Source organism: Hylobates moloch, unplaced genomic scaffold (assembly GCF_009828535.3).
Source record: "Hylobates moloch isolate HMO894 unplaced genomic scaffold, HMol_V3 SCAFFOLD_6, whole genome shotgun sequence".
Classification (NCBI taxonomy): Eukaryota; Metazoa; Chordata; class Mammalia; order Primates; family Hylobatidae; genus Hylobates; species Hylobates moloch.
In genome coordinates, this window is record NW_026652281.1 from 111,123,185 (window position 1) to 111,146,582 (window position 23,398).

Genomic DNA, 23,398 nt, shown 5'->3' on the forward strand with positions numbered 1-23,398 from the left:
AAAATATCTTAATACTGTACCTGACATCTGACTAGATGTAGCCAGCAACCACTATGTGCCATACTCTCTGGATAAATTCTATGAACATTCACTTAGAAATAGCTGCAAGTCCCTGAAGACAGTATGACAAATACTGAGACCCACAGTTTTTGGGTGATCAGTTGCATAAAATGCTAAAAATAGATGGTTCCTGTTTTAAATGTCACTTTCAAACATAGAAAAAAAAAGGAATTCTGCTGAAAAATCATGAATGGAAAAAAATGTTCATATTTGTTGAAGCTGGATCATGCATAGAGTTTATTACTATTTGTGTTTCCACAATAGGCTGGACGTGGTGGCTCACACCTGTAATCCCAGCACTTTGGGAGGCCGAGGTGAGCAGATCACCTTAGGTCAGGAGTTTGAGACCAGCCTGACCAACATGGAGAAACCCCGTCTCTACTTAAAATACAAAATTAGCCAGGTGTGGTGGCACATGTCTGTAATCCTAGCTACTTGGGAGGCTGAGGCAGGAGAATCGCTTGAACCCAGGAGGCGGAGCTTGCAGTGAGCAGACATTGCGCACCATTGCATTCCAGCCTGGGCAACAAGAATGAAACTCCGCCTCAAAAAAAAATCCACAATCAAGTTATTAAAAACATATAAATATATGGGAGAATTCCAAAATCACCCCTTCCCATGACCCATATGGAGGGACCTACAAATATGAAAGGATATTACCAGTGATTAGGTCACTTTACCTGGCAGTTAACTTGAAGAAAGGGAGCTTACCCTCGGTGGGCCTAACCTAATCAGGTGAGTCCTTAAAAGGGTTGGGGCTCTTCCTGGAGGAGACTGGAAGTGTGAGAGGGACTTCACATGAGGGAGTTTTTCTGTTTCTGGCTTTGGCGATGGAGGGGACCACATGGCAAGGAATGCTGGCATCCTCTGAGCACTGAGAGTGGCTCAGCCAACAAAGAAATAGGGACCTCTATCCTACAACTGAAAATAACTGAATTCCACCACAACCCTGAAAGCCTGGAAGAGGACGCCAAGCCCCCAGATAAAATGAGAAGACAGCCCGGTCGCCACCCTAATTCCAGCATTGTGAGAAGCTAAGCAGAGCCCAGGCAGGCATGCACACCTGCCTCGCTTTGACCTGCAGAACTATGAAATAATGAGTGTTGTTTTAAGCTGCTAAATTTGTGGTAATCTGTTGTACAGCAAGTGAAAACGAGTAACATATAATACATACACAGAGCATGAAGACAGAAAACAAATCTAAACAAATGCCCTGTTTATATTTTATTAATAAAGACAACAGAAGGAGGATGAGGTTTCAATATTTTATTCAAGTTTTTTTTAAGTGTTGTTAATTACAGCATTTGAAGGGGAGGATCTAATTCCAACAAAATGGAAGACTCTAAAATGTACCCATTAAACTGCTAAAAAACAAATTGAGTGGTGAGAATACAACAGAAGTCCAATTTAGATTCTGAGTGTTGTCACCATGTGATTACAATCACACAGACACTTCCAAGCTTATAGCTGGAGCTCCTGGAAGCTATTTCATACTCTGGTGCAAGGGCAAAAAAAAAACACAACACAAGAAGGAGTAAGTCCTGAATTATTGGCTTCATCACATCCACCTTCTCCACCCCAAAATGGCACAAAAGAAACAGTGACCACACCCTGCAGACCTTTTGGTGTAAAAGAGATGATGATGAACTGGGGTGGGAACAGGTCATGAAGATCTGTCTAAAAAAGTCCCATTCAGGTGAGTTTGTACACACCATCAAGCAGCGAGCCTCTCATCAATTAGGGTTAGGAAACCAAGGTTCGATTCTCAGGAAATCACAATTTCATTCATTTACTCAATATGAATTTACAAAGTGCCTACATATTATCAGCTTCCACTTGCAGCCATTTCTAGATAAAAAAGAAACCTGGCATCTCAAAGGGGCCACCAAGTTCTCCCCGAGTCTACCACTGAAAGGACCTTTTTTGGAAATGGGTTTCTTCTGTACCTCTGGAAGGGTAACATCTTAAAGCTGAATCAACTTTAACCTGGAGGGCTAACATATTTAGCAATACTTGCATCCCAGACATACAACATTAAAAGATACACTAAATTCTGAAGGTAGCTATGCTGCAAAATATTTTAAAATTAAACAATTGTACAGTATTCATTTATGCTTGAAATTCCAGTCCTAGACCAAGCTTGTGGCCACCAGCATTGACGTTCTTGCCATCCAGAAGAGCTGACAGTGTCAGTTTGATACCTGCAGGGAGAAAAATGAGGGATAGGAAAGGAGGAGGAATGGTGGAAAGAAATGACAAGAAAGATGAACAGCAAATTCAGAACCTGTTCCAGGTATTATCAGCAGGGTCCAAACTACATGGCCCTTCAATCCTTGTTACTTAGCACCATCTGACCCAACAGGTATCCTACAGTGGGCTTATAAAACAACTATAATTATCCCACCGCCAAGACAGCCTACCCAAATCTACTTCTGGAACCCCACTTTCCTTTTTCCTCTCACTGTTCCCCTGGTACAATTAGTCTCTAGCACTGGTAGCATGCAGTAAGCTTCTTTGGCAATCATCCCTTTAAATGAAACCTCAATCCCTCAATCCTGAATCCAACCTAAGGTCTTACATGTTTATGTTCATAGTGTACACACACGTGTAGTGTGCATGTACATCCACAGATGCACACAACAAACTGACATTCCCTGGAATAACCTGATTCAGGGAGTAGCTGGTAATCTTAGATTTCCAGGGTTCAAAGGTGGTTACACGCTAGAACTATAATACACCGTGGACTGGCCTGGCCAGCTGTGCAGAGGAAACCTGCAAACCACTTTTCCTATTTGTCTTTTTACAGTGGGGCTGATTTATAAGTTAGTTTTGAGAATCTGCCAGAAATAAGTATCAAGCATTATGTGCACACTGGAAAAAAGGATGGAAGAAAATAGCTAAGCATATGTTAGCCTCAGCCTTTTTCCTCCTGCTTGCTACATCTCATATTCTCCAAATGTTTTATAACGACCCCATACTCCTTTATAAACATTTAATTATACTTTACATATATCCATTTATATATACCCACTGTATTATATGAACATTTTATAAGCAATGACATAAATCAGCAAACCAGCACCACAATTTTTTTTAAGATAAAGAACCGATTTCACACACAAGCAACACATACCTGGCTTTAGAGTCTGAGTGTATCCTAAACCTATCAGGCTGGAGTTGTTCACTTTAGCCTAATCAAGGAAATGACAAAACAGAGAAAACATTAAGTATAATACTTTGCACTTCCATCTCCAAAATTAGAGCTTTTTAGTCAACCAACCTTGGACTTTAGAATCAAAATTTTTTATGACCATCTTGTTCATGAGATTCATTAAATTCAATATAAAATACATCAATTTTAGGTGCATACTTTCCTGTTCAAATGGTGTGCTGAGATCTGACACCCCTCATAAGAACAAAGCAGAGAAGGAAGGCCTCTTAGGGGCCAGTGTCCTTTTGCTCATATAAATAATGAGGCTCCTTTTCTCTTGTTTTTAAGTGCTTGCTGTTAAGGGAGCCAAATTCGGTTCTAGTTTAGGAGACTTAAAAAGGGCTGTCCATAAATTACACAAACCAGTACAGACACCATTCTGCAACATGAGATTCCCTCATTTCACCCCAAAGAGATACAGCCTCCTAGTGCCCTGTGACAACAGAAATGAGCCCAATAGGATTTACTGCAAAAACTGTGAAGTAGTTCAAGGGCCTGTGAGCAATGCCAGAGACTCTGTAAGATGCCAACTGACTATTGATTTCTTAATATGCTATGCAGGAGCTGAAAAGGAGAATGAAAAGTGAGGCGGGGGGGATTATCAATTAGAACCCTAGATTTCAGAGTGCCCCTTTTAACAGTCCGCATTATAGAACAGGAACTGGTATTAATGGAAGAGGCTCAACAGTAAGCCAGGCTGGCTCAAATCCAGTTCCCAGCACTTTCCTGCTGTATACCTTTAAGCAAGTTACTCACCTCTCTAAGCTTCTAGTTCCTCATTTATAAAAACAGAGATGACTGGCCGGGCGCCATGGCTCATGCCTGTAATTCCAGCATTTTGGGAGGCCGAGGCAGGCAGATCACCTGAGGTCAGGAGTTCAAGACCAGCCTGACCAACATGGTGAAACCCCGTCTATACTAAAAATACAAAAATTAGCCAGGTGTGGTGGTGGGCGCCTGTGGTCCCAGCTACATGGGAGGGTGAGGCAGGAGAATCACTTGAACCTGGGGGATGGAGGTTGTGCAGTGAGCTGAGATCGTGCCACTGCACTCCAGCCTGGGCAACAGAGGGAGACTCCGTCTCAAAAAAAAAAAAAAAAAAAAACAGAGATGATTGGCCAGGCATGGTGGCTCATGCCTGTAATCCCAACATTTGGGAGGTTGAGGTGGGAGGACAGCTTGAGCCCAGGAGTTTGAGACCAGCCCAGGCAACAGAGCGAGTCATTGTCTCTACCAAAAACTTTTTTTTTTAATTAGCCAGGCATGGTGGTGTGCCTATAGTCCCAGCTATTTGGGAGGCTGAGGTGGCAGGATTACTTGAGCACAGGAGGATGAGGCTGCAGTGAGCTGTAATTACACCACTGCATCCAACCTGGGCAACTAAGCAAGACCTTGTTTCAAAAAACAAAAAATAAAAAAAACCCAGAGATGATTAAAAAAACAGAGCACCTATTTCAAATGGGATTAAACACAGTAATCTACATAAAAGGCTCTGCACAGTGCCTGGTACCCATAAGAAGTATTAGTAGTATGATCACTGTACTCATTTGGAACTCTTTTCAAAGTGAGAACATCTCTCATTTTGTTTGTTTTTTGAGACGGAGTCTTTTTTTTTTTTTTGAGATACAGTCTCACTCTGTCACCCAGGCTAGAGTGCAGTGACACGATCTCGGCTCACTGCAACCTCTGCCTCCCCGGTTCAAGCAATTCTCCTGCCTCAGCCTCCCGAGTAGCTGGGATTACAGGCACACGCCACCACGCCTGGCTAATTTTTGTATTTTTAGTAGAGACAGGGTTTCACCATGTTGGCGAGGCTGGTTTCAGACTCCTGACCTCAAGTGATCTGCCTGCCTTGGCCTCCCAAGTGCAGGGATTACAGGCATGAGCCACGGCACCCAGCAGCATCTCTCACTTTGAGTAAGTTGAAGCACAGCACTCCAGCAAACCTGAAGGATTCCAACATAAAGAGCAGATGGGCCTGCCTGTGAGATGCGTGATTCCACAGATACCCACCGAGAAGCAGGCGTCAGGGTCAATCTGATACTTGGCTGCTATTCCGAAACGTGTGTTACTGTTTCCTGCTGTCCAGGCAAGATTGACAGCGGTCTCCAACTTCTTGTTCACTTTCTGGTAAATGGAGCCGCCAAACTCTGTCCCGTCATTCCTGCAAACAAGCACAGCACAGATGCTGAGCTTCCCAGCGAGGTGAGCTGCAGCCCAGACAGATCCACCCAAGTCTCCCAGACGACAGGGATGCCAGAAATGGACTGAACCAATACTGGTATTAAGAGAAGTCAGAAGTTCACCAAATTTCACAAAACAGGTACTAAATTACAGGAAGTCTGATAAGTATAGAACAGGCACCTGGCCAGGCACAGTGGCTCACACCTGTAATCCCAGCACTTTGGGAGGCCGAGATGGGCAGATCACTTGAGGTCAGGGGCTTGAGACCAGCCTGGCTAACATGGTGAAACCTTGTTTCTACTAAAAATACAAAAATTGGCCGGGCTGGTGCCACACGCCTGTAATCCCAGCTACTCAAGAGGCTGAGGCAGGAGAATCACTTGAACCTGGGAGGCAGAGGTTGCAGTGAGCTGAGATCGCGCCACTGCACTCCAGCCTGGGCGACAGAGCAAGACATTGTCTCAAACAAAAAGCCAGGGGAGAGGGGGTACGTGGTGACTCACGCCTGTAATCCTAGCATTTTGGGAGGCCGAGGCAGGAGGACTGCTTGAGCCCAGGATGTAGCCTGGGCAACAGAGCGAGATCCTGTCTCTATAAGGGAAAAAAAAGAAGAAGCAAGTAGAGCACTGAGATTCTGAGTGATTTATTTTTACTGCTACTGATGTTATTACTTTTATAAATGATTCTACCAGAAAAATGGCATGGAAGTCCGGATGCAGTGGCTCATGCTATAATCCCAGCACTTTGGGAGGCCAAGGCGGGCAGATCATTTGAGGTCAGGAGTTTGAGACCAGCCTGGCTAACATGATGAAACCCTGTCTCTACTAAAAACATAAAAATTAGCTGGGCATGGTGGCGGGTGCCTGTAATCCCAGCAACCTGGGAGGGTGAGGCAGGAGAATCGTCTGAACCCAGGAGGCACAGGTTGCAGTGAGCTGAGATCTCACCACTGCACTCCAGTCTGGGCGACAGAGTGAGACTCTGGCTCAAAAAATAAAAGTAAAAATAAAAAATGGTATGGAAAGAGAAGAAAATGAGAAGAGAACACAGCCAGAAATGGCAAGAAAGGTGGGGCTGCACATATGCCTCAGAAGGCAAGTTAGAGCCCTTGGCACAACCTGCTGCAGCCACTGCTGGGGAGATACAGCTGGCACTGACCCAGCCTCTTGGAGGAGCGGCACTTCAAAAGAGCTTAATCCACAATTCATCTCGTCCACCTGTACATACTCCTCACCCACGCTGCAACATCTAAGCCCGGCAGGATTTGAAAGGGAGCTTTTTGCTACATCACAAAATGTCTCCCTCTTTCAAAAACATTCAGAATGAAACCCCAGCTGGCCAAGCTCCCTCCTCTCTTACAAACACACTGAATGACTCCAGTTGCTGGGAATATCCCTTTCCCTTCTTCAGTCATTCAAATTCTCCTCTTCCTCTTTTTGGGACCCTGCTTAAGCTCTCAGAATTTGAACGTCTGCGCCACCCAGCTGAACAGCCTATACAAACTCTGCAGTCACTGCCACCCCTAAAAAAGCATACGAAGAACTGAGTCTACACTTTGTCCTCTGTCGGGCTGGGATCTGCACAGATCATAGACTCTCTCATTACTGCTTTCAGATTGTTGTTTATACGCACAGTGCATACTGGTGCCTGGTCAGAAGCAACCTTCTCCACGGAGGGAACCACAGAAAACAAAAACAGTTAAAGTGGCTGCCACCGGGGAGCTGGGATGAGCAGGCTGAGGCAGGCTGGAATCACTGCTTTTCATAAGCCCATCTGTACTGTTTGATTTTACAACCATGGGTTCAGACTCCTTTGATTAAAAAAATTGAGAAAAATTTTAATGCTGCAATTTTTTAAAAAGGAATGGCCATCCTCCTTGCATGAGATGGTCTTCAAGCCTGCCTAGACCCTCTCGAACATCTTTAACATAAAATCAGTGTCTGAGTTCTGCCTCATCATTGTGGGCATTTCCAGTGGAAATGGCATTGGTAACTGTGAGTCAGAGCCCATGTACTTTGGAATCCAGCAAAGGACTTCAGGACCTAAGAACAAAAACTCTAGTCTTCACAAAACACTCTCCCTAAATCAGAGAATACATTCTAAATTTTCTTTTTTTTTTTTTCCTCAAGATGGGATCTTGCTCTGTTTCCCAGGCTGGAGAGCAGTGGCAAAATCATAGCTCACTGTAACCTCAAACTCCTGGGCTCAAGTGATCACAGGCATGTTGCCACCATGCCCAGCTAATTTTTAAAAAATTTATTAGAGACAGAGTATTTCCATGTTGCCCAGGCTGGTCCCAAACTCCTGGCCTCAAGTGATCCTCCCGCCTCAGCCTCCCAAGTAGCTGGGATTACATGTATGAGCCACACATTGTAAATTTTCGTTTCCCCAAGAAATTCAGCAAGACAGACATTATGCTTCCAGAAAGTACAGGGAGACCCAAGCACTGCCTGATTCACAGAGAATCCTGTCTTCTGTAGACAGCCCAAGTATGCTACAATAAAACAGCAACCTGTCAAAAATAACAGATTTTTGAAAGACTTTAGTAATATATTCAAATGGGGAAGTTTCTTGGGCTTACATGTTTTTAAAAAGACCAGACTTTTCAGGATATCCTAAAACCAGAAACACAATACTGCCTTCCTGTACAGAGCTTTCAAAACCATAAACAGAAGCCAGATGCAGTGGCTCATGCCTGTAATCCCAGCACTTTGGGAGGCCAAGGCGGGCAGATCGCTTGAGCTCATGAGTTCAAGAACATCCTGGGCAACATGGTGAAATCCTGCCTCTACAAAAAATACAAAAATTAGCCAGGTGTGGTGGCATGCACCTGTAGTCCCAGCTACTTGCAAGGCTGAGGTGGGAGTATCACTTAATCCCAGGAGGTGGAGGCTGCAGAGATCATGCCACTGCATTCCAGCCTGGGTGAGACAGCAAGACCCTGTCACCAAAAAATAATAAATAAATAAACAAACAGGTGCAACTGTTCAAATTCATCTATATGAAGCACAAAGAATTTCTGTTATGCATCTGGGCCCCTGCAAGCACCAGGGCAACCCAGATGAGTTGTGTCAGCTGCCTTCATGCTGGTTCCAAAAATAAATCATACCCACTTGTTGCTTATTTAAAATGCTGAAGCTCAGATATATGGGGGAAATGGCTAACAGCCATTGTTCCTCCTAGAATTGGTGCCGAAGAATTGGTGCCAATGCCCAATTTCAAACCAGGGAAAACACTTCCCATGCTAATCAGAATTCTACATTCAAAAATATTTCTATGCATGTGGTATGTTTCCTATAGCTTTTTTGTATGTTTCACCTTTTCTTAATTAAACGTACAATAAAATTGATATTTTCTTTTTTTTTTTTTTTTTTGGGGGGACTTTTTGGGACGGAGTCTTGCTCTGTTGCCCAGGCTGGAGTGCAGTGGTGTGATCTCAGCTCACTGCAACCTCCACCTCCCAGGTTCAAGCGATTCTCCTGCCTCAGTCTCCCAAGTAGCTGGGAGTACGGGCGCCGCCACCACGCCCAGCTATTTTTTGTATTTTTAGTAGAGATGGGGTTTCACCTTCTTGACCAGGCTGGTCTTGAACTTCTGACCTCGTGATCCACCCACCTCGGCCTCCCAAAGTGCTGAGATTACAGGCGTGAGCCATGACGCCCGGCCAAAATGGATATTTTCTTGGTATATATTTTTATGAATTTTAACACACGTACACAGATTAATGTAACCATGACCACAGTCAGAATATAGAACAGTTCCCTCCCCCAAACTCCCTCAGTCACCACTTTGTAGTCATACCCTCCCCGCCCCCTGCCAACAACTAGATTGTCCATTTCTATAGTTTTCCTGTGAGTTTTTAGCTGTAACAGATTCCAAATTAATGATAAAAATTCCTCAAAAAAATTTATTAATGGAAATATTAGTTTACACATTAATATCATTGATTTGTCTTAAATTTAAGAAGTTACTTCTTTAGTGACCTCTAGTGGAAAGAAATAAACATGGTAACTGCACCCAACTTGTGCCTGTCACAGGTTAATTCCTCATGAAACTAAATAAAACAAGGTTTACGGATAAAACAAGATTCATGAATGAAATGTGTTTCCCTTAACCTAAATCATCAATCTACTTCAATTCTCAAGGGGCTCTCTCCTAACCTATAATCACTGTTTCCCTTCACCATACTGTCCAATAGTTACTTTTACATGCTTCATTGTACAGAGAACATACTTTGTAACTGAGATAATCAGCTCCTAAATTTGTGTACCATGTCTACATGTCATCAAGCCCAGCAGACTAATCCTCAGGCATTAGACAGAGAAAGAGAGCTGTGCCTGCCTGCCTGCCTGCCTTCCCTGCCTTCCCTTCCCTCCTTCCCTCCTTTTCTTCCTCCTTTTCTTTCTCCTTTCTTTCTCTTTCCTTCTTTCCTTCTTTTTCTTTCTTTCTTTTCTTCCCTCTGTGGCGCAGGCTGGAGTACACTCGGCTCACTGGAGACTCCCCGCCTCCGGCTCCCGTGATGCTCCTGCCCTGGCCTGCGGGCTGCCTGAGATTGCCGGCGCGCGCCACCGCTCCTCCCTCCTTTTTCTCCTTTGGCTGGAGGCGCGGTTTCGCCACGTCGGCCAGCCTAGTCTCCAGCTCCTGACCTCCAGTGGTCTGCCCGCCTCAGCCTCCCGAGGTGCTGGAACTGCAGACGGAGGCTCGCGCACTCGGTGCTCGGTGTTGCCTGGGCTGGAGCGCGGTGGCGTGGTCTTGGCTCGCTGCAGCCTCCGCCTCCCACTTGGCCTCCCCGGGTGCTGGGATTGCAGCCTCTGCCCGGCCACCCCGTCTGGGAAGTGAGGAGCACCTCTGCCCGGCTGCTCTGTCTAGGAAGAAGTGAGGAGCGCCTCTGCGCGGCCGCCCCTTCTGGGATGTGAGGAGGGCCTCTGCCCGGCCGCCCCTTCTGGGAAGTGAGGAGCGCCTCCGCCCGGCCTCCCCGTCTGGGAAGTGAGGAGCGCCTCTGCCCTGCCGCCCCGTCTGGGATGTGGGGAGCGCCTCTGCCCGGCTGGGAGGTCTACCAGAGGCCAGAAGCAATGTGGGGGCTGGGCATGGTGGCTCACGCCTGTAGTCCCAGTACTCTGGAAGGCCAAGGCGGGTTGATCACTTGAGGCTGGGAGTTCGAGACCTGCCTGGCCAACATGGCGAAACATATGAAAAATACAACTGACAAACCAACCAACCAACGAAGCGACAACAAAACAGGTCTACCCTGGAGTCATACTCTAACTTTTTCTATTTTCCTCCCTTTCTGATCCTTTATCCCACTTTCTTTTTCTTCTTCTTCCTTCTCCTTCTTTTTTGTCAAATAGAGGATTGAGTTATTATCATTGATCCATACAAAGTCCTTCTCTCATTTATTTTCTTTAATTCCCACCCCCCATTTCTATTCCCTGCCTTCCCATGTGCAACCTTCCTAATATGTTTGATATGCATCTTTTTGTTTGTATGTACTTTTAGAAAATGTTTATTGTTTTGTGTGCAAAAAAAAATTAAAAATAAAAAATAAATTAAAAAAAGACAAAGAGAGCTGTTTTGTTAACTAAAACAAAAACTGCAAGGAAGGGACACGCTCTGGACTGACACCATGTCCCTGCTGTAATTAATCAGCCACTTTGTGTATCTGTGGCAATATTTACTGTTCATAGAGTGGAAAGGATCTAAGACACTCCAGGAAATGAGTAGGTGGGAAACAAAAGATAGCAGCAGGCCATGTGGCTCATCTAATGCCAGCAAACTCACTTTACAGTGGTTAAAAACTGGGCTTTCTTTAAAAAAAAAATAGTGAAAAGCAATCCCCTTACCACACACACTCCAACCCAACCCCTCCCACTGCTGCCCCCATGTACACTTACACATTAGTGTGAAGCTGGAATTCATCAGTCTTGTAGCCAACTGCAAAGTTGCTCTGGGTCACTCGGGATTTTGCAGTCTCAAAATTCATCTGGTAGCCAGCCAGCCAGCCCTCGTAACCCAGCACCAGAGCACCCCGGATGGAAGGCCCAGCAATGTCGAAATCCATGTCGCAGCCCAGATTAATGTGCTCCCGCTTGTACCCTGTCTTGATTTTAGCATTTTTTTTCCTGAAGGAAAAGAAGTTGTATTAAGATCAGAAGCTAAGTCACCTTGAAATGCAAGTTGTCTTTTTTTTTTTTTTTTTTTAATCCCAGGTCAAATAAAGGGAGTGGAGTGGGGGTGAAGTCAGGGCTCCAGTTCTCCCTTAAGCCACTGCCGTACCACAATGAGCAGGACACAACCTCTCTTCCATGGGGACCCAGTCTGCAGAAACCCCACACTAATGAAGTGAGAACACAGACAGGAAAAGCCTGAAAAATAAATACGAAGTAACTTTCTTCTCCTATACTCTCTGTATGCTTAATGTAGCAGCCTACACAGGCATTCATTAGGTAGAAAGCCACCATGTAATTATGAAACAGATGCATCTTTGATATTTTCCAAACCTGTGGAAAAGATTTATCTGTCATGAAGGCAGCTACCTAAATAGCAGCTTTTAAAGAGACGGTTATCTTCTTACTCTGTGGCTCACACGATTAAGTAAGGAAACAAAGGCTATGTTCCTTCTAAGTGAATACAACAGTAAAATGGATTTCAATTCCATATTCATGAGACCCCAATGAGTACATATTTCAGAGAACCGGGTACTGATGTAGAACCTGGAACTCTGCAGTCATGGGGGCCAGGAAGTGTTAGTTAGCCAGACAGTACCCCAGGTCCAACCTGATGATACCAGATGTGAGTCTATAGGCAGTTCAGCGTCTCTACTGCCTGTTCCTCAAGACCCAGCATCTCTTAGGAAAAGCAGGTGAATAGTGTCACCTGCAGACCTATTATTACCATGTCTTTTACCAAAAGTACACACTGGAGAACAAGATCACATCGAACAAATAAAACATGGACCATTTTTATCTGATTGTTTCTATCATTCAGTTACAAGATTGACATCTCCCACAGGAAGCTGCATTCTCAGCAGAGACCACAGGAGGAACCGGATCCGCTCAGAGCCTCAAGGACTACACAGCACTGTTCACTTCTAGCTTTATTCACATTGAGATTAACACTTCATCCTCAGCACCTAGACCATTTCCTCCTAAATGGAACTAGTGCTCCTTGGAGAAATAGCCGACTATAGATCTTAGGCAGGAAATGTACACAGTGACCTAAAACATCTATCAAAGCTACTGAAGACTACTGGGGTGGAGCCAAAGGGACTTACAAGGTAACCTGAAGAGGCTCCCAAGGGCTTCGACAATGGAGCAATGTGAACCTCAATATGAAAAATATCAGCAATAGGCTGAAACATATTAAACAGTATGTTTATTCTAGGCATTATAATGGCACTCGGGGCCAGGCGCAGTGGCTCATGCCAGTAATTCCAGCATTTTGGGAGGCTGAGGCGGGTGGATCACGAGGTCAGAAGTTCGAGACCAGTGTAGCCAACATGGTGAAACACCGTCTCTACTAAAAATAACAAAAATTATCTGGGCGTGGTGGTGGGCATGTGTAATCCCAGCTACTCAGGAGGCTGAGGCAGGAGAAATGCTTGAACCCGGGAGGCAGAGGTTGCAGTGAGCCGAGATCGCGCCACTGCACTCCAGCTTGGGCGACGGAGTAAGACTCCGTCTCGCCGGGCGCGGTGGCTCACGCTTGTAATCCCAGCACTTTGGGAGGCTGAGGCGGGCGGATCACGAGGTCAGGAGATCGAGACCATGGTGAAACCCGGTCTCTACTAAAAATACAAAAAAAAATTAGCCGGGCGTGGTGGCGGGTGCCTGTAGTCCCAGCTACTCGGAGAGGCTGAGGCAGGAGAATGGTGTGAACCTGGGAGGCGGAGCTTGCAGTGAGCTGAGATCGCGCCACTGCACTCCAGCCTGGGTGACAGAGCGAGACTCCGTCTCAAAAAAAAAAAAAAAAAATTATTATAACAACACTCAAATCACATAGCTGTCATCTTTAGAGACTAGAGAACCAACCTGTTATTTTAAAAACAGCAAAAAGCCAGGTGCGGTGGCTTACGCCTATAATCCCAACACTTTGGGAGGCTGAGGCGGGTGGATCACCTGAGATTAGGAGTTCAAGGCCAGCCTGGCCAACATGGCAAAACCCCATCTCTACTAAAAATGCAAAAATTAGCTGGGCGTGGTGGCGCACGCCCGTAATCTCATCTACTCGGGAGGCTGAGGCAGGAGAATCGCTTGAAGCCAGGAGGTGGAGGCTGCAGTGAGCCAAGATCGTGCCACTGCACTCCAGCCTGGGTAACAAGAATAAAACTTAGTCTCAAAAAAAAAAAAAAAAAATCATGAAACAATCATGTAAATTTGAACAGACTAGAGATTTGACAATATTAAGAAATGATCCACTGGGTGCAGTGGCTCATGCCTGTAATCCCAGCACTTTGGGAGGCCCGGGCAGGCGGATCACCTGAGGTCGGGAGTTCGAGAGCATCCTGACCAACACGGAGAAATCCCGTCTCTACTAAAAATACAAAATTAGCCGGGTGTGGCGGCCCATGCCTGTAATCCCAGCTACTCAGGAGGCTGAGGCAGGAGAATCACTTGAACCCAGGAGGCAGAGGTCGTGTGAGCTGAGATTGCACCATTGCACTCCAGCCTGGGCAACAAGAGTGAAACTCCATCTTTAAAAAAAAAAAAAAAAAAGAAATGATCAACTTTTTTCAATATAATAATAATATCATGGTTATGCTCCTTTAAAATGGATTCTTGCCATTTAAAGATACATAACAAAATATTTACAGCTGAAATTAAGTGCTGTTATTTACTTAAAATAATATGTGTGTGGAGGAGTGTTATATTTATGGCTGTATAAATAAAACATGATTGGCCACAGGTTGGTAACTATCAAAGCTGTGTAATAGGAATAGAATGAGGGTTAAACATATTTTTCTGTATATTTTTGTATGTTTCAGATTTCTCATTAAAAAAAATAAAGGTTAAACATTCCAAATTCTCAATGAGACAAGAATTTTAGAGGTCACAGTTGAAAATAAGGCCAGCACCCCTCCCAAGTGATGTAGGAAAATAGCCTGTTCCATGGCAAGAGTGACACCATCTTGAAGCAAAACCACCACTGATACTGTTTGGATGCTGTACCCTCTAAATCTCATGTTGAAATGCAGTCCCCAATATTGGACCTGCTGGGTGCTGATTAGATCATGGGGGCGGATCCCTCATGGATTGGTGCTGTCCTCACAATAATGAGTTATGAGATCTGGTTGTTTGCGTGTGGCACCTCCCCACCACTCTCTCTCTCTTGCTCCTGCTCTTGCCATGTGATGTGCCTGCTCCTGCTTCATCAATCACCATGACTAAAAGCTTCCTGACGCCTTCCCAGAAGCCGAGCAGATGCCTGGGCTCTGCTTGTACAGACTGCAGAACCATGAGCCAATTGAACCTCTTTTCTTCATAAATTACCTATCCTCAGGTATTTTTTTCTTTTTTTGAGACAAGGTCTCACTCTGTTGTCCAGGCAAGAGTGCAGTGGTGCGATCATGGCTCACTACAGCCCCTACCTCCTGAGCTCAGGTGATCCTCCCACCTCAGCCTCCCAGGTAGCTGGAACTGACTATAGGTGCACACCACCAGGCCCAGCTAGTGTGTGTGTACATGTGTGTAGACGGGGTTTAACCGTGTTGCCTAGGCTGGTCTCCAACTCCTGGGCTCAAGCAATCTGCCTGCCTTAGCCTCCCAAAATGCTGGCATTACAGGTGTGAGCCACCTCACCTGGCCAGGTATTTCTTTAGAGCAATGCAAGGACAAGACTATAGGCACTCACCACAATGACCAGCTAGTGTGTGTGTGTATGTGTTTGTAGATGGGGTTTCACCATGTTACCAGTGTGTGTGTGTGTGTGTGTACACGTGTTTGTAGATGGGGTTTCACCATGTTACCTAGGCTGGTCTCCAACTCCTGGGCTCAAGCAATCTGCCTGCCTCAGCCTCCGAAAATGCTGGGATTACAGGCGTGAGCCACCTTGCCTGCCCAGGTATTTCTTTAGAACAATGCAAGAACAGCCTAATACATCCATGACAACCAAGGAATGCATCATAGACAATCCCATAAAAGAAACAATGCCAGCCGGGCACAGTGGCTCACACCTGTAATCCCAACACTTTTAGAGGCCAAGGCAGGTGGATCACTTGAGGTCAGGAGTTCAAGACCAGCCTGGCCAATATGGCAAAACTCCATCTCTACTAAAAATACAAAAATTAGCTGGGTGTGGTGGCGCACACCTGTAGTCCCAGACACTCAGGAGGCTGAGGCAGAAGAATCGCTGGATTGGCTCAATGGCAGAGGTTGCAATGAGCCAAGATCATGCCTCTGCATTCCAGCCCGGGTGACAGAGTGAGACCGTCTCAAAAAATAAATAAAAATTTAAAAAGTAAAGATGCTTATCTAACCTCCCTTTGGTCACAAGTTTGCAAGAGTTTTCTGCAAGATGGTCTAAGACATGCACATGTCTTTACTCTAAAAGCTTGCTATATAAAGAATACTTTCTGGAGGATGAATGCAGGGATCCACTGTCTCTTGGCTGCTTGAGACATCGCTTCTATTTGTAAGTCTCTATTAAATGTTTCTTTCTGATAAACTGGATTTGTCAGTCTCTTTCTTTGGCCGCTCAGCTCCCTCAGCAGTTAGGGGTAGGTGTGCACAGACCTGCTCACCAACAGAACAAGTGACAATGAAACTTAACCTCAACTTTGTTCAAGTTACTTCTGTACATTTTGGCAAGGTTTGAAGGAAAGGAGTAACAACCAAATTATCTCTCAATAAGAAAAATCCAAAACTGGTCAGGTGCAGTGGCTCACATCTGTAATCCCAGCACTCCAAGGAGGGTGGATCACTTGAGGTCAGGAGTTGGAGACCAGCCTGGCCAACATGGAAAAACCCTGTCTCTACTAAAAATACAAAAATTAGCAGGACATGGTGGCATGTGCCTGTAATCCCAGCTATTCAGGAGGCTGAGGCACGAGAATTGCTTGAACCCGGGAGGTGGAGGTTGCAGTGAGCTGAAATCACGTCACTGCACTCCAGCCTGAGCGACAGAGCGAGATGTCTCAAGAAAAAAGAAAAAGAAACCTAGCTTCATCTGCCTGCTCTTTGGGGAAAGAAGCCTGGGTTTCAGCCAAGTATGTGATTGGCACCAGGGTGGTTGAGATGACTGATGATTAGACAGCTATTGAGAGGCTGACATTTAGAAAGGGAAAAAGAAATATAAAATCAGGCATCTTCTAACCACCTCCTTTTTCAATTTTTAATAAAAAGCTGCTGATGTTCACAAACTATGATGCCTATGGCAGGGCCTCTGACCAGTGGTGTGCACCACCTGCACCAGTTTACATGGCACCCCCACCCACTGTCTCACTGGATTCTGGCCAGGGCGCACGATCCCCAAGAGAAAGGGCCGTGCTTGGGAGTGGCTCAGGCTTCTCTCCAGGTCTCTTTCTAACACTACACACCATGTCTGTGGAGTCTTCCTCTTTCAGATATTATTGGGATTTATTTTTAAGCTCTTTCAACAGTAGTGCTAATTTGACAAGCACCCAAGAGAGGCCTGACTGATTTGTGGTTAACAAGCAAGCTTTATTTGTGGTGGATACTCAGTGTGGGTGCTGGTCCTTATTGAGGTCTGTGGCCTCATCCAGATGTGGTCTACACTCCACTCCTCCTGGGAGCCAGGTGTTTTCCCAGGCTGTACCCTCAGTCACTTTGGAAAGCCAGCTTTCATTTCTAATCTCCATGATGCATCACCAGAACTTTCCTCAAATACCCAGTAGCAATATGTACAACTAGCACCCAAAATTTTAGTGTGTTTTTTTTTTTTGTTTTTTTTTTTTGAGACGGAGTCTTGCTCTGTCGCCCTCATTGGAGTGCAATGGTACCATCTCGGCTTGCTGCAACCTCCACCTCCCGGGTTCAAGCGATTCTCCTGCCTCGGCCTCCTGAGTAGCTGGGATTACAGGTGCGTGCCACTACGCCCAGCTAATTTTTGTATTTTTAGTAAAGACAAGCTTTCGCCAGGCTGGTCTCAAACACCTGACCTCGTGATCCACCTGCCTCGGCATCCCAAAGTGCTAAGATTGCAGGCATGAGCCCCCACGCCAGGCCCACAATCTTAGTTTCTAAATATCATTCTCCAACATAAAGAACCAAGGCTCCTTGGAGAAATGGCAGATAGCAGGACTGGGGAAAAACAAGTACTAGATGAGCGTGGTACACTTTCTAAAACCAGAAATAAAGACATGCTCTGAAAAACGACAGACGTTTGTCAAAAAGCACACAGAAGGTATTGTCCCAAAGCCCCTATCTGGGACAACTTGAGCAACAAAATAAATGACACTGTGGATTATAGCCCATAGAGTAAATGTCCATGCATCTATACTAATATAAATAAATAATTGATTAAATAAATACATGGGGAAGAAGGAATAGCTCTTCCTTACAGTAGAATACCAATTAACAAGTGAAGGAAGGATGGCAATAGAAAATTACCATTTGAGGCCAGGTGTGGTGGCTCACACCTGTAATCCCAGAATTTTGGGGGGCCAAGGTGGGGGGCAGATCACTTGAGCTCAGGAGTTCGAGACCAGACTGAGCAACATGGTGAAACACTGTCTCTATCAAAAATATAAAAATCAGCCAGGGGTGGTGGCAGGCACCTGTAGTCCCAGCTACTGGGGAGGCCGAGGAGGGAGGATCCCTTGAGCCGGGGAGGCAGAGGTTGCAATGAGCCGAGATCACACCACTGCACTCCAGCCTGGGTGACAGTGAGACCCCATCTCAAAAACACAAAAAAGAAAAGAAAATCACCATTTGTAGCCGGGTGTGGTAGCTCACGCCTGTAATCCCAACAATTTGGGAGGCTGAGACGGGTGGATCGCTTGAGCTCAGGAGTTCTAGACCAGCCTGGCCAGCCTGGTGAAACCTCATCTCTACTAAAAATACAAAAATTAGTTGGGCTTGGTGGCACACACCTGTGGTCCCAGCTACTTGGGAGGCTGAGGAAGGAGCACTGCTGGAGCCCAGGAGGCAGAGATTGCAGTCAGCCAGGATCGCACCACTGCACTCCAGTCACCATTTGCCAAGCGTAACTGTTGCAGGCAAGAATCACCAATGGATGTTACTATTTGTGAGCAAAAGTATGATGAGAAATAGAATACCTGCATAATCTCAAAGTGTCTACCCACAAGATACTTACTAATTGCAAAGAGAAAAATAGTAACTTTACAGTGAAGAGAGTTGGCAGACACCACTTCAAAACTGATCACCAAAAATGAGGCCTACTGATATATTCTTCCTAACATCAGGTGCTGAGAAGAATATAACACAACAACTTCCACAGTTGCCAAAAATGCATAACCTAAATTTAATCATAAGGAAGCATCAGACAAATCCAAACTGAGGGAGGGACATCTTAACAAAATAATTGGCCACTCTTTTTCAAAAGTGTCAGAGTCAGAAAATATTCCAGATTAGAAAAGACTTAACAATTAGATGCAATTTAGGAAACTGAACTGGATCACAGATCAGAAAAAAAGACGTCATTGTGACAACAGATTAACTATATGATATCAACATTAACTTACTGATTCTGATCATTATAGTTACGTAAGCCATTAACATTAGGAGCTGGGTGAAGAACACAGGAGAACTCTGCATACTATTTTTACCACATTTTTTTCTAAGTATAAAATTATTTTGAAATAAAAAGTAAATTTAAAAAAAAAGGGCGGGTGTGGTGGCTCACGCCTGTAAACCCAGCACTTTAGGAGGCTGAGGTGGGCAGATCACCTGAGGTCAGGAGTTCAAGACCAGCCTGACCAACATGGAGAGACCCTGCCTCTATTAAAAATACAAAATTAGCTGGGTATGGTGGTGCATTCCTGTGATCCCAGCTACTCGGGAGGCTGAGGCAGGAGAAACACATGAATCTGCTCAGCACTTTGGGAGGCCGAGGCAGGCGGATCACGAGGTCAGAAGTTCAAGACCAGCCTGGCCAATATGGTGAAACCCCCGTCTCCACTAAAAATACAAAAATTAGCCAGGCATGGTGGCCCGTGTCTGTAGTCCCAGCTACTTGTGAGGCTGAGGCAGAAGAATCACTTGAACCCGGGAGGAGGAGGTTGCAGTGAGCTGAGATCACACCACTGCTCTCCCGCCTGGGTGACAGAGCAAGACTCCGTCCCCCTCAACCCAAAAAACAAAAAAACAAAAAACTTTCCTTTGTGTTTTATACTGCAGGGCCTGGAGACCTCTGCAAAGCTCCCTAAGGTCATGGGAAGGAAATCGCCTACAAATTCCAAAGTGTGCTATCCCAGGACAGCAGGCAAAGTCCCAGGCAGCAAACTCAAGCATGTGGGCACATCCTCCAGCCCCTCATCCTATCCCAGGATCTTTCTGGATAACCACTCCCTGATACCATGGCAGAGTTCCTGGGGGGAGAGTGCACAGCACTGCAAAAAGGCAGTGCTCTTGCAGGAGAAACTACAGCAGCGAAGAGGAATGAGAGTAAATCAGCCCCGTAACAATGGTCTCTTCAGATCATCTATAGCCAGGCTATAAGAAGACATCTCCAGAGGGTAGGAACCCTGTGTGCCCAATCACTTGTGTGCACTGCACACCCAGCACAGGTCTGCACTTGGTAGATCCTCCCTCTAATAAGTATCTGTTGGAAAGGAAAAAAGGAAGAAAAAAAAAAAAATGAAATGGCAAAACTGGAAAATTCATAGTGCCATTTAACTACACACTTAAAGATGTTAAGTTTTATATGTATATCTTACCACAATTTTTTTTTTTTTTTTTGGAGACAGAGTCTCTCTCTGTAGCCCAGGCTGGAGTGCAGTGGTGCAATCTCAGCTCTCTGCAACCTCTGTCTCCTGGGTTCAAGCGATTCTCGTGCCTCAGCATCCCGAGTATCTGGGACTACAGGCACGCACCACCATGCCTGGCTAATTTTTATATTTTTATTAGAGATGGGGTTTTGCCATGTTGCCCAGGCTGGTCTCAAACTCCTGACCTCAAACTATCCACCCATCTCAGCCTCCCAAAGTGCTGGGATTACAGGCATAAGTCACTGCATCCGACTCTTTTTTTTTTTTTTGAGATGGAGTTTCGCTCTTCTTGCCCAGGGTTCAGTGCAATGGCACCACCTCGGCTCACCACAACCTCTGCCTCCCAGGTTCAAGCGATTCTCCTGCCTCAGCCTCCCAAGTAGCTGGGATTACAGGCATGCGCCCACCATGGGCAGCTAATTTTTATGTTTAGTAGAGACAGGGTTTCTCCACGTTGGTCAGGCTGGTCTCAAACTTCCGACCTCAGATGATCTGCCTGCCTCGGCCTCTCAAAGTGTTGGGATTACAGGCATGAGCCACCACACCCGGCCCACAATTTTTAAAAACTGAAATTCAGTACATGCCCTTGATCCTAACATCAGTATATAAAACAATCTTCCCCAGGTTTAGAAGACCCACCAATATGAGTGGAAAAAAACAACGGTGTATTCTAAAAGCGGATAATTCCTTCTAGGCACTTTGAAAAGCACCCAGGAATTGAGGCAGACTACCATGCTATCTTGCCAAGTGATGGGTCAAGAACTAACAAACCTAATACATCTGTGGCCAGAAGGCCTGGGGAAAGTGCAGCCTCAGGAGCCACCCTGCAGTTACACCCACAGGGTCTCAGTGTCCCTAAGCAGGAAGCTGGGAGAAGGACTTCCACGCCTGAAGAAATGAGGCTGGCAACAGTGACCAGTTAGGCCCTGCTTCCAAATGTCACCCACTCCCATTTAGCCATGGCCACTTACATCACCAGCAGCCTAACTCACATGAAATGGCTATTACTGAACAGAAATCTTGCAACCTCCATGGCAGAAACTAGGAAAACACTAACAAAATGCGGAATCTTATTACAAAACACAGCTAAACACTCGTCTGAATCCTCTATTAGAAAGTGAGCTCCTTGGCAGGTAACAATCATGGCCTGGACACCCTTAGATCTCCAGATGGGCACAGGGCCAAGCACAGGCGGCACTTAGAAATCGTTTGTTGGGTAAACACCAATCCTGAATTAGGAAGTGCTCATTATAGCATAGTCTGTTAGTGCATAGATGTGGATACGACCCCTGGGACCAAATCAAAACCAGAGGACTTAAATCGCCAGGTCTTGGAGACCATATTTTAGGTGCTGTCAGCCCCCAAAACATTTTGTCACAAAGGGCTTCCACCATCTGCAACATCAGAGAACATCCTTGCAGAGAAAACAGATGAAACTCTTACCCAGTGTTAGGTGAGAAGGATGAATCGAAGGTCAGCTTCAGTCCACGTGCAAGCTGAACAGAAAACAAATTTGCCAGTAGATTTAGTCACAAGGCACGCTGGCAGATGTGAATTAATAAATCCGCGTCTTTTCACAGCAGCCATTACCTGATCTTCCACAGTAATCTCGGTGCCTAGTGTATTGTCGGTGTTCCATTTCTCTGTAAACGTCAGGCCGTACTCAGTCCATCTGTACTTGGTTTCCAGACTGCCCGTCACTTTGGTGGTCTCAGTGTTGGCTGAGCCTGAGCTTGTAAATTCCTTCAAAGGAGAGAGAGAGTCACAGCCTGCACCATAGCACTTACTTGGCTTCACTTCACTCCTAAACACTATACTTGCCTTTCTGCAAGAGGCAAGACCCTGAATGGGGGAGGGCCAAGGCTAACTCTATAATTCAAATAGATATTTGAAGTACAGATGGGAGTAAAGGAGCCTGCTATGTAAAGAAATCTTATGGGGAATTTGTTGTCAGCAGACAGCTTCCTTCCTCCCTGTAACTCTTCAGTCTGGACAGGAAAGCATCTCCCTTCCATCCTGGCTCAGAGAAAAGCACTGAGCTAAAGCTGACACAGCAGTAATTCAAACCCAAAACTTCTTCCTTCCAATAATTACTGCACACACAATTTAAAAGGGACTACTAAGATTACTTTAAAAACACTTATGTGGTTGAACGCAGGTGAATTTGAAAATAAGAAGCACAAGGAAAACTAAAACTGAGACCTGCCCCATTCTCCTCTGAGTATTACCCGCTGTTGAACTGGGGGCCTACTGGCATGGTTCCCCTGGACCACTCATCATGTAGAAAATGGAATGAATGTGAAAACCACAAACTGCCAGAATAAAAAAAAAAAAAAAAAAAGTACCTTCTTTTGGCTTTGCCGGCCAGGTCAGGACAGTTATTTGTTAATCTACAACAAATTCCCACGTTCCATATAATGGTCACTATTTGGGTAATGGGTACACTAGAAGCCCAAACCTCACCATTACACAATACATCCATGTAACAAACCTGCACATGTACACCCTGAATCTAAAATCTTTTTTAAAAATAAAAATAAGCCAGGTGCGGTGGCTCATGCCTGTAATTCCAGCACTTTGGGAGGCCAAGGTAGGCGGATCACTTGAAGTCAGGAGTTCAAGACCAGCCTGACCAACACGGAGAAACCCCATCTCTACTAAAAATACAAAATTAGCCGAGTATGCTGGCAGGCGCCTGTAATCCCAGCTACTCGGTAGGCTGAGGCAGGAGAACCGCTTGAACCCAGGAGGTGGAGGTTGCGGTGAGCTGAGGTCACGCCATTGCACTCCAGCCTGGGCGACAAGAGCGAAACTCCATCTCAAAAATAAATAAATAAAATAAAATAAAATAAAAATAAATGAATACTCATGTTCCATGTGGGTTGGACAACTTACCAATCCATTCTCAGATTTTGTTTTCAAATCAAGCTTTATTAAGCCAAATCCTAAAGAAAGAAGACAACTGTCAATAGGTTAAATAACTAACTAGAGAACAGCACCTCTGCCCCCCTCACGGTTGCTTCGAAATGCTTTTTTAAAAG

At 45.3% G+C, this 23,398-nt stretch overlaps 1 protein-coding gene across 4 annotated transcripts in view; it reads right to left on the reverse strand.

The window, feature by feature from the left end:
* Positions 1-1,311: 1,311 nt before the first annotated feature.
* VDAC1 (voltage dependent anion channel 1) overlaps positions 1,312-23,398 on the reverse strand; it is a 34,587-nt gene continuing 12,500 nt past the window's right edge. For all 4 annotated transcript variants that reach the window (XM_032157912.2, XM_032157913.2, XM_032157911.2 and 1 more), the window contains exons 3-9: positions 23,253-23,302; positions 21,948-22,100; positions 21,801-21,853; positions 11,347-11,574; positions 5,285-5,435; positions 3,194-3,251; positions 1,312-2,261 (exon numbers count right to left, since the gene is read on the reverse strand). In XM_032157912.2, coding sequence (XP_032013803.1) covers positions 2,170-2,261; positions 3,194-3,251; positions 5,285-5,435; positions 11,347-11,574; positions 21,801-21,853; positions 21,948-22,100; positions 23,253-23,302 — 785 coding nt within the window. In that variant the 3' untranslated portion in view covers positions 1,312-2,169. The remainder of the gene's footprint in view (positions 2,262-3,193; positions 3,252-5,284; positions 5,436-11,346; positions 11,575-21,800; positions 21,854-21,947; positions 22,101-23,252; positions 23,303-23,398) is intronic.